General features: G+C 32.5%; 1 protein-coding gene across 1 annotated transcript; it reads right to left on the reverse strand.

The window, feature by feature from the left end:
• Window positions 1-2657: 2657 nt before the first annotated feature.
• Window positions 2658-8427, reverse strand: LOC144972494 (pituitary homeobox x-like). The gene has a single exon (XM_078913766.1). The coding sequence runs from the start codon at window positions 8353-8355 to the stop codon at window positions 7858-7860; it is 498 nt and encodes a 165-aa protein (XP_078769892.1). The 5' UTR covers window positions 8356-8427; the 3' UTR covers window positions 2658-7857.
• Between the last annotated feature and the right edge of the window lie 3885 nt (window positions 8428-12312).

Raw genomic sequence — 12312 nt, forward strand, 5'->3', positions numbered from 1 at the left:
TCTGATCATTTCAGCGGCTAAGAAAAGGTATAATATAAAGCATAGCACAAGAAAGAACAGAGAGATTAAACATCCAATGCCTGCAACACTGGATCACCGGTGGTTTTTTTGTTGTTTTTTTTTAAAGACAAGAAAGACAAGGAGGAATACATATAGTTTAAGGTAGACCCCAACAGATATCCTTTTTACCCATCATAATGCAACCAATTTACTGAAAATTGAAAGGTAGAGAAAAAAAAAAAAGAAGAAAAAAGTAAAGAAAATAATAAACAAATTGAATGATTTCGCAATTTTATTTTTTTTTTCAGATGATAATTAGAATAATTATAATGATATAACACATAATAGCAATTAACAACCTTTAAACAAATTGATGTTAAAATTAAACATACTAAATACATTATTTGTAGCAATGTTCCATTTTATCCAGATAAAACAATAAATTGTCCATACCAAAATAATAATAATAAATAAATAAGAAAATAAAATTGAAATGATTTAAGAACATTATTAAAAAAGAAAATGAAAAAAGAAAACAGTGATGACAATATAACACAGCGCTTGAAGAATATTATAATGATAATAATAATAATAATAATAATAATAATAATAATAATAATAATAATAATAATAATAATAATAATAATAATAATAATAATAATAATAATAATAATAATAATAATAATAATAATAATAATAATAATAATAATAATAATAATAATAATAATCATTACAGTGATATAACCAACAACAACAGTAACGATATTTGTAGTATCTTGGTTTGCTCAAGATTGCCTACCATTGTTTTGTGTTTTGTTATTTTTTAAAATTTCTACACAAGTTAACAATGTGTTTAGAGGCTTAAAATATATTCTTTTAAAATATTAATAGTAATAACGTATAGAAAATAAAGATTCGATAAAAATCGTGCATTGAAAAAGTTTTACAACACTGTCATAAGAAAACACGATAAACATCGATTCAATGCAAGTATTGAAATCATCACCAAGATTTTTTTTTTCTTATTATATCAATTTTGATTCGCGTGAGTGAAAGCATGAATTTAAAAATACCATTGAAACATTGAAAAATACTCGTAAAATAAGCATTGATGATAAATTAGAGAGAAAAGGGAGGCAGCGTTAAGGTCGAAAAGGAAGGGGACGAGAGAGAGAGAGAGAGAGAGAGAGAGAGAGAAGAGGAGAGAGAGAGAGAGAGGAGAGAGAGAGAGAGAGTAAAATCTCATTTAATTACAATATCATATCATGACCATAAACTTCTCGAGAAAGTTCTTCGGAATGAATTCTAAGCCAAGCCGATAGAAACTGAATTGTAAAAAGTATTCAACTAGGTTTGATATAACAGTTTTTAAGAAGAACAAAATACTTAATAAGGAGCGTTCCGGGCTCAAAATCATGATTTAGCTTTAACAATTAAAACTAATACCTCACTACTTAATAGTCCAAAACGCTGTTATATTCTCTTCTTTTTTTTTTTGGTTGTTGTTGTTTACTTAACATTAACATCTCATCGCCCGGTGTGTTATTCAAACTCAGTTCTATCTTAGAAAGGTCTCTCAGACACTTCGGTGTTATTTGACTCAGATAGAACATAAAAATGGAACCTGCAAACGTGTATCTCTCAAACCAGTAGTGTATTTCATTGTAAAATTTATTATAATTTCACAATTAAGATATTTTCAGCGACACGAATTACTACACATTATCTTAAACAGTTTAAACAGTTTTCGAACTGATTCTAATTCTATAAAAACAATATCAATTTAGGTTAAATCACAAGACTTTTTTTCAATTCTGAATGGATTTGTTTGTGACAACAACAAAAAAATGATAAAACAAACTCGTTTTTCCAGTAACATAGAAACGATTGTATGACGCAGACGTGAGTTGAAGCATTGTTTGATCTGGTGATAAAACGTGTTATAATAATATAGGAAAAACCCACTATGCTTTAAACTAAAAGTGTCGTTATATAATGGAGTACTAAAGGGGAAAAAATACATCATGATTAAAAAAGATAAATTTAAGATTTTGCAATTATTTTCGCTGAGTTATCTTTTGTGCCTACATGTCTACCAGCTGAATCCATTGGTCTTCCACATTCTGATATCATTATTAAATCATAGATCATCTAAAAATGCATGGCGTCGTCCATTATTATAATTCCACATTGTCATTGTCTAGTGGAGGGCCAATTATTTTGGCTTGTTGACATGTATCGAAAATGGTTATGGTGCGTAGTCAAACCCTTTCGTATGAAGGTATTATTTTTATCTTTTTAAAGCAGAAAGTAGAGCGAGTCTGTGTATTGGCCAACAACAAAAAATAAAAATAAAAATAAAAATAAACAACCCCCCCCCCCCAAAAAAAAAAAAATAAAAATCCGAAAAAACCCCAGAAGGAACGAAAACAGAAAAAGCGCAAGGTGCGCTTGTGCGACGATCGCCGGCTTTGTGCGTCGCAGGTTTAAATTGGGGAACTTTCTAAATCTGAATAATATTATAAAGTCGAACATTTTTTAAAGATTTAAAGTTGATGTTGACTATTACCAACTACTATTAGTTTCGACAATATTTCTGTTCGAAAAGCATAATTTAAGTAAGGTGATGCTTTGGAGTGGTTATTGTTGTTATGAGATGTTTTTTTGTTTGTTTGATTTTTTTTTTTTTGTTGGAGGTGGGGGGGGGGGGTGTCTGTGGGGTTTTTTTTGTTTTTTTTGTTGTTTTTTTTTTTTTTGTTTTTTTTTTTTTTTTTTTGGGGGGGGGGGGGTATCTTTTTCTCTTTCTTTTGTTTTGTTTTTAAATGGTCGTCAACCCATTCATTTGACTGAAGTCTTTTGCCCTATGTTTTAATTACAGAACTATCACATGTCTCATTTTAAAAGAAATGAAATTACTATTTTAAAAAAGCAAAAAACTAATAACACTGAATTAATGATTAATTCATTCTGCTGCCTATTTTTAAATCTATCCATCTCTCCATTCTTGTGTGCATCCATCGTCCAACGATTCCGACATGAAAATATTAGATCCTTACTCCTATTAATATATTATGAACTATCTGAATTGATAAAGATGTACCCATTCATCCGTAAATTGCCTCATTCATCTTTTTAGTATTAGTAGTATTTTAAAAACTTTTTGCTTGTTCGCCCATCTGTTAGGATATGAAACCATTTTTCCATCATCATGTACACATCACGTATACACCCACAAGTTCTCTCACTCCTTCGTTCCACAAGTCTGTTCATCGTGTCTTACTCTATCAACTCTTACTCCCAACTAACTATCCATCGACTCATCCAAGTAATTCAACATTATCCATTCAGAACACACAAAAAAAAAATGAAATTGAAATAATTAAAATTAGAAGATCGGATTGCTAAAACAGTATAGACATTTAAAACAAAATTATTAACGTTTACGATAGACTTTTAAAAGGTCTTTCAGGTTCTTTTTATAAAATGGTTCTACTGAACATTCTCAATTAATGAGAACCCCCCCCCCCCCCCCCACAAAAAAAAAAAAAAAGAAAGAAAAGGGGAAAAATCACAAAAATTCAAATTACTTTCTTCAATTTTATTTTCCATCTTAGAATGGTGTGGTACTTGTATCATGGCAACAATTTTTTTTCCACTTCATGTCTGGTTCAGATTATTTTCAATGTAATATTTTGAAAAAGTTACATTATTTCACAAACATAGCCATTTAGAATTGGAGGGGAAAAATCATATGAAGATACGTTGGGTTTAATTTTTGTGTAAAAAGGAAAAAAGGACTCTAATATTTGAAACGCATAATGTTACCAGACCGTCTATTCAATGGCTAATCAACTGATATATTTATTATACATTTCGTTCAAGATTAAAACAACAATATTTATTGTGTAATCAAAAATAAAAACAAAAATAGAGTAAAAGCACCACAGTATCAAGTCATAATTTTCCTCAAAACAAAGTTGTATCGTGTACTTCCACATCGACAATAAATGCATTGTATAACATTGTGATTTCAATAAGTTGGACATTTTAGTTTTTGCGGAAGTAACTTGAGAGGGAGGGGGAGGGAGAGACTTTTAAAAATTCGAATCCACCAAAATCAAATTCGCAAAAACAAAGAAACAAAAATTTTTTTAAAAATATAAAAAATATCACTTTGATCCACCCAATCCTCAATATTTACTCATGAGTTGTAAATTAATAGATTAAATCGCAATTCAAACCATGGGTACCTATTTTAACAAAAGTCCATTTATTTTGTCCCTGGCTCGAATGATTAGAGAAGTTAGGTTATTATTTTTCTTATTCGCTTGCATACCGTGAGGTAACGCTGGTATTATAATACATCTTTTACTACAGTTTAATTTTCAGCGAGTCGATAAGAAGAACTGGGCACATAATATCTAGCGCTTGCAGTGTTTTTGTTGTTTAGAAAATGACGTCTAACGATGCCATTATCAACCGTTCAAGGAATTTTTTCTTCAAATCATTTGTTTTCCATTGTTTAATTTGGTCATAACCGACGTGCACGTATTTGCAGGTCTGATAACTCAATTACTCCTGGGCTCATTGTTGTACTGGATATCTAAGAAAACTAACGCAAAATATGGTCCATTACAACATTGCAACTAGGCCCAGAAATGGAATCGGATGTCAGACCTGCATATATGTATACGTCGGTCAGAACCAATTACAACCGTAATATATAAACCGTATCTAAATAATCTAGACAAATTCACATAATTGCAGTAGCACCGATGTGAAGAAAAGGGTTGATAAGCGCAGGACTACATTGACACATTTCAAACAGTTTATCTATCAATATATTCATCAATATTTACCCATGCATCAATTCATTCCTTCGTTCATATATCCGCCTATCCACGTTTCCACCCATCCATCCATTTATAAATTTCTCATCCGTGGCAAATACTTGTTTTCTTCCTTTTATTGTAATATGTACTAGCATTGATTTAATTGATAACATTTATAATAAATGGCTTCTCGTTTAGCAAGTAGGTTTATATTCATAACAACAAATCTTATGGAGACAAACTTGGAAGTTGTTAGTGTTAATGATGACAATGATGAGGATGCTTTTGATAATGATGATGATGATGATGATGATGATGATGATGATGATGATGATGATGATGATGATGGTGATGATATTAATGATGATGATGATGATGATGATGATGATGATGATGATGATGATGATGATATGCAACGAAATTCATAACCTCAAAAATGTTTTGAGGTGAGTTGTAAGTTAACAGTGTTTCACTGTATATCATTATAATTTATTAATTACAATATTATCATCGATTTTTATATTTTCAATATTTATACATATCAATATCAGTAGTCAGGAACTAGATCCACATCTTTGGAATAAAGAAAAAAAAGTGATAACAAGAAAAATGATCATTTGTAAACAAAGGACGATATGTTGTTTAACATGAATCCTCTCCTTTATGAATATATTATGACGTCACATAAAATTCTGTAATTTCTGGTGACGACATCACAATCACACATAACTGTACAAATTATGTTATGTTATATTGTCAATTAAAATACATAGTTGTCATTGATAGTGGGTAGCCCTATCCTCAGGTTGTCCCGAGTTGAAATTTTTCCAACAACGACACGAACATCTAATTATGTCAAGTAATCCGCTCACTCCTCACATTTTACTTCATGTCATGTTTTGAATTATGCATTATCTATAAAACATTGTGGGTTTTTTTTTCAATTTGCCAAGAAATCTTTTCCTTCAAATATTGATAACTTGAGATTACCCATAACTTGTCAGATTTTATAACCCGAGGCTTCAAATTTGCCAATAAAAGTAATCGGAATATTTGAATTAAAAAGTTTTTTTGTCAAAGTGAAAAATGTGTTTTATCGGCGTGTGGCAGGATAGGAAATAAAAATGTGTTGAAATAGTCTTCATGAGAATAACACAGTTTATAAGAAAGAAAATATTTTAAAGATGTGGGACTTTTTAAGATCTTTTATTATTTGGAAAATTATTTAAATTTTTAAGAAGATTTTTATATTTTGTTTCATCATATGCATGCATCAGGGTTAATATCAAATATACAGATTCTATTCTTTAATTGGATTAAAGAATACTATAAACTTAAGATTAAATCCTAAAGTGTTGTTTTGTATTCAACATTGCTTCTTTATCTTTATTTTAAATATAACGTCATTCAAGCGCAAATTAGTTTGCGATGGACAAGCGTTATATCAAAAGTATGTTAACAATCAATTTTCACTACCAGAGCAGCCTTATGGTTCTGCATAACAGCTTTTTACTTAAATATTATTACAGCATTCCTTAATGATAGTACTCTATTACGGAAAGTATAGAAGACGAATAAGATTCGGTCAAGACATAAATGAAACTCTTCATTTCAAATTTGAAATCGATGCCGATGTCCTTAGGTGGAAACAAGGACAACCTCAAAAATAGTTTGAGTCAACTCAATGACATATGAATTTAAAAAAAAATAGTCTGTCCAAACCCCCTCCCCCTCCCACCAAATAAAATAAATAAACAGAAGAATCCTGGGGCACTCTCAAGAGTGTGGGCCATCATTGGACCCTTGACATTGTCACTGGATGCTGGTGGGCCAGTATTAAAGCTCAAAAACGATGCGATACCGAATGCCCACATTATTATTATTATAATATCTGACAATTTGACAAGCCTAATTTACAAGAAGACATTTCATTTGAAAGTCGGATTCCTTTAATCGCTACTAACATCAAACTCTTTGGTGCTATAACATGTTAGAAATCAATTTTAAAACGTCATAATTTAATTGCTTTTAGTCATAGCATGTTTTATTTATTTATTATTATTATCTTATAAAGTAAATTATGTTCAAACTCATGTCTGATGATTGATATAACAATTTGCTTCGTTTTATTTTATAAAGCTTCGGTAAGACAAAAATAATTATTTTCATCTGACGTTAACTTTTGGTCATTGAGTTAAAAAGAAATGTGCATTTTACGCAAAGATCAACCCATTTCCATTATTATCTTGCCGCATGCTCTTCAATGATTTTTTTTTTGTTGTGACAACAAATTTAAATTTATTTATTTATTTATTTGTTATTTTCAAATTGGCCTGAACTATTACTTTTTAAGTCAATTCGGATAGTTACATTGGACAATTTTGTGCCATTCTTCATACTTATCGAACTCTGTAGGAACTGCCTGCATGGGTGTAGTTGCAATCATGCTCTATTCTCTAAAAGTCCATTTGCCTCCCATGTCTTCAGAAATCCGAATTCGTCACTGTCCAACCGTTAAGATCAATCAATAAAGAAAATTGATTTCCTTGCTTAGATTTAAAGCATCTGCAATCAACCGGTTGTTACTACTTCCGCTGCTGCTACTACAAATGCTACTAGATACACCATTTATTAGTCCACCAGTAATATTGATGCTGTTGCCGCCACTTGTACTACTGTTGTTTATATCAATGTTAACGCAACTCTCTCTGCTTCCCAAGTCATCATATTTAATTATGTCCCTACTACCACTACCACCAATACCACTACTATTCTGGTGCATAATATCGTCATTGGCGGGAACCGTGAGATCGTGGACATGAGATGATGTCGACGGTGATGATGCTGATGTTGCAGAAACGGAAACAACAGCAGTTGATTCCCCTAGAAGACTTTCATCTGGAAGCGGAAATAGAGTTGAAGTCGTTGATACGGCAGTGCTTGTGGCGGCGAATGGTGATAATGCGAAGGATGAGTGAGTTAGAGAAGAAGGGTGAGGAGGAGGAGGATAGGGCTGGTCTGTATGTCAAACGGCAGCGCCGTTTCCTACAGTGGCGTATTGACATGCGGAGAGTGGAGGTTGTCTAGCCGGCATGGACGGGTACCCGAACGGAGAAGTATGCGCTTTAGCCTTGAGTCGTAGGGCGGCGATGCTGTTGGAACATTGGTCTCTGTTGTAGATGTAAGGAGGGGCTGGAGGGGCGTAGGGGCAGGGCGCGCCGGGGGAGTTCATAGAACTAGCTACGCCCGTGGAACCCATCATGGACGAGTTGATGCTACTGATTGGGCTGGGAGAGGAAGAGAAACCGCCGAGGGGTTGGCTGGAGACCACTGAGGACAGATGAGGATTCACCGTGCTGTTCATGTTCATATTGAGCCCCCAGGGAAACGTTTTGGTGCTGAGAGGGGAGGGCACTTTGGTAGCCCAATTTTGGTATGGGTAGCTAGTGTAGAGACCATCGTCAAATGGAGGTTGCATGAAACCGTTGAATTGGGGACCGAACCCGGTTTTGAATGTTTCCATGTTACGCTCCCGCTTGCGCCATTTGGCTCTTCTGTTTTTGAACCACACCTGAAATGAAAATGATTATACTATCAGGAATAGCGGAATTACTAGAAAACGTAAAGACTTTGGCCCTTTACTTGTTCAGGTCATTCAGAGTAAATTTTAAGCATGTTTATTTATCATTAATTATTTGAGAAACTAATCAGACAATGCACGCGCGTTAATTACTAATGTCAAATATTGTCTGTTGTCATCATCATCATCATCATCATCATCATCATCATCATCATCATTATCATCATCATCATCATCATCATCATCATCATCATCATCATCATCAACATATCATCAAAATAATCACTAACACCGTCATTGTTGGTACCACATCACCACTTCCATATCACCACTACCATCACTGTAACAACGACGACGAGATTGGCGGTGACAAATAATAATAAACAATAGCACCACTGTCATCATCACCACGATCAACAACAACAACAGCAGCAACAACAACCACATCATAACAACCACAAACACTACTACTACCAACAACACCATTACTACCGTCACCACCACCATTACAATCACAACATCCAGCACAAAGCGAAGTGTTCTGTCTTTTCCCACTCTCCATCCATACAGCCTGCCCTGGATCAGGAAAACCAGGCAGACGCGTGGATTAAGAGATGACAAACTATTGATGGGTAGGATTCAGAAAAGACAGGACACGCACGCACACACACACACACACACACACACACACATACAAATGTATACACACCCATATGAACAAACGCACTCGTAAACCATAATATACATATAGAAAAACATATGAGCTGGTGACAAGAGGTCATTTTTCTAACGTTCGATGCAAAGAGCAAAATATATCAAGTACAGTAATTATTCGAGGAACATCGACGTGATCTGTTTTCATCACTTTTTCCTAGTATCTGGATAATTTGCCAATAATCAATGAGAGACCTGGCAACAAAAGAAAGCAGCACTATGTGATCTCAAAGTGTCACCTATCAGATTTACATTTTTCTACAAATTGACAAGCTCCTACTAGTTTCTTTTATGCCGCCTCTTTGTTTCGGGACCATTTATTGTATAAACTCAATTAAGATAATCTGATGAAATTTAGATTTTGTTTTGTTTTGTTTGTTTTTAAGGGTTTTACGGCGCTTGCAACACATTAAGGTCATATCAGCGCCATTAGATTTTGTGTCTGAAAAAAATGCCTTTTTACGCACGTTAAAGACGTATCGGCTTTAATTTGTTTTGTTTTTTAAATTTATTTATATATGCGCGCACATACAGCCCCCCCCCCCCTCCCCCCCCCCCCCCCCCCCCCCCACACACACACACCACATGTACTAAATCATATTTTGTTTATTGCATGCCGATTATAGATAGAAAGCGTGTCTTTTTTTAGAATGGAAATTCCAAATCTTTGCTATTCTAGAATCAATCATCAGGTGACTCGACCGGTTACTATATATATACAAATATACAAATCAAATCTGGCAAATCTATGTTTATGACACTTATGTCAGAATTTTCTAGTTTTGCGATACCACACCCGTTTGATAACTTGAAATGCACACTTGTTGTTTTAAGCCTTCAGCTGCGGATTTGATTTTGATATAAAATAAGTCCTTTTCGTAGCCATAAAGCTCAATGTACCAGAGTTTATCAAGATTTTTTGTCGCATTAAACGAGCAGATTAATTTCATGCTACCTTTTGGGAGGATGCTTGTCGACCTACCATAAAATACGTTCATCCAGACCATGCAGACCCATCTATCTAATCATTGCTGGGTAGATAGAGGGGTCAGATAAATTCACGACTACACGCAGGAACTGAAAATATTGCTTTTGTTTCGAGGCGAGTGATCTGCTAACCGAGCTATCCGGAACGCCGAACCTTCATATTTATGTCATTGCAGTTCGTAACTGGTGAATCTGCAATGGACCAGCTGTACCATGAAACCACCAGTGTTATGGTCTGAATTTAATAATAACAAAATAGATAACAGAAGAATTTGAAGGCACCAAAGCTGAAGAAATTCATTACCGTCATTGAAAGATTGATAGACAAATATCATGGACAGACCTACCCATTTGAGATTATTTTAAAAATGAACAGCAAGAATTGTTCTACGCATGTGCAGGACCTATTACCTCAAGGACTTCCGCATAAAACATCGCATTAGCCAAAAGAAAGTATTGTGACCAATTATCTCAAATCATTATAATAGCAAAATGGTCACGTGGTACTTGAATTGAATTTCTAATATTAACGTAAAGCATTTGAGTTAGTTCAAACGTTCCCAATCATTAAGGAGACGAAGTTTTGTTCATCAAAATAATTTTTAAAAACGAAATAACATATTATTCTGATCATTGTGATTTGAACCAACGTTTATTTATTTACAGGCCTGATAATCCAAATTGTTATGGGCTCATTCATTGTTGTAATGAATGTACTCTCAAACCAACTCAAAATATTAAACAACAGTGTTAAACCAAGCCCATAATTGCGTCAGATATCAAACCTGTTAGTATGTACACCTAGTTTTTAACGTAATTTGCCTTTTTGGTTCGTCCCGAAATAATACAAGATTGGCGTGGTGGGTCCCATTATATTTCAATTGTACCAACAGTAAGATTCAATAACCTTTAAAAATCTTCTAAATGTGCTTTGTCTACCCATGGGTTTATTTCCAACAAGTTTGTTATATTTATATTGTCTTGTTTTGTTTGTTTTATTGTTTGGGGTTTTTTTTTTTTTTTTTTTTTTTTTTTTTTTTGGGGGGGGGGGGGGGGGGGGGGGGGGGGCTATTTGTCTGGGTTTTTTGTTTGTTTGTTGGGATTTAAAAATATTAAGGATGTAAATATTTTCGTAGATGGACGGTTTTTTATAGATTCAATCAGTATGAAGTAGCAGTACCAGAAAGGCTTTGCATTCGTGTATAACGAAAGAAAAATTATGTTATTTAATATTATTACAATACTAGGGTTAGAAAGAAAAATATCTAATTTAGCATTATTTTTCGCCCTCACACCTTAGCCACGTTCACCACAATAACGACCTTACCACTGTGAATACACCAGTGTTACAGTGCTATTAAATTTATGGATTTTTAAAAATATGTATGATAATAATAATAATAAAAATAATAATAATAATATAATAATAATAATAATAATAATAATAATAATAATAATATAATAATAATAATAATAAAAATAATATATAATAATAATAATAATAATATATAATAATAATATAATAGATGATAATTAGATAATATAATGAATAATATATAATAAAATATAATAGTGGTATGACACTCGCTATCGGATCGGAAGGTCCTGGTTCGAGCCTCGCGTCGCTCATAGTTGAGTCCTTGGAAAAGCTCTTTATCGCATTCTCTCACCGTACTCAGGTGTAAAATGAGTACTTGGCCATTAACATTAACAGCGTTTTCTTTGTCCGAAAAGTGTAATATCGCCTAATAGGCGACACGTCCCGTCCTAAATGTTATATGTTGCTGTTGACCAGGGACCCCTTGTAAAGCGCTTTGAGCACATTTTAGTGGATATTGCGCTATATAAAAGCTCAATTATAATTATAATTATAATTATAATAATGATGATGATGATGATGATGATGATGATGACGATGATAATATTACAGATATTTATAATAATAATAATAATAATAATAATAATAATATAATAATAATAATAATAATAATAATATAATAATATAATAATAATAATAATAATAATAATAATAATAATAATAATAATTATAATAATAATAATAATAATAATAATAATAATAATATAATAATTAATAATAATAATAATAATAATAATAATAATAATAATAATAATAATAATAATAATAATAATAATAATAATAATTAATAATTAATAATTATAATAATAATAATAATAATA

The sequence above is a fragment of the Berghia stephanieae genome, chromosome 5 (assembly GCF_034508935.2).
Source record: "Berghia stephanieae isolate SIO BIC M18660-M18661 chromosome 5, UCSD_Bste_1.3, whole genome shotgun sequence".
Taxonomy (NCBI): Eukaryota; Metazoa; Mollusca; class Gastropoda; order Nudibranchia; family Aeolidiidae; genus Berghia; species Berghia stephanieae.

Excerpts from the sequence above, each read along its gene's own strand:
- LOC144972494 (XM_078913766.1), bottom strand. The coding sequence starts at position 8,355 with ATGGAAACATTCAAAACCGGGTTCGGTCCCCAATTCAACGGTTTCATG.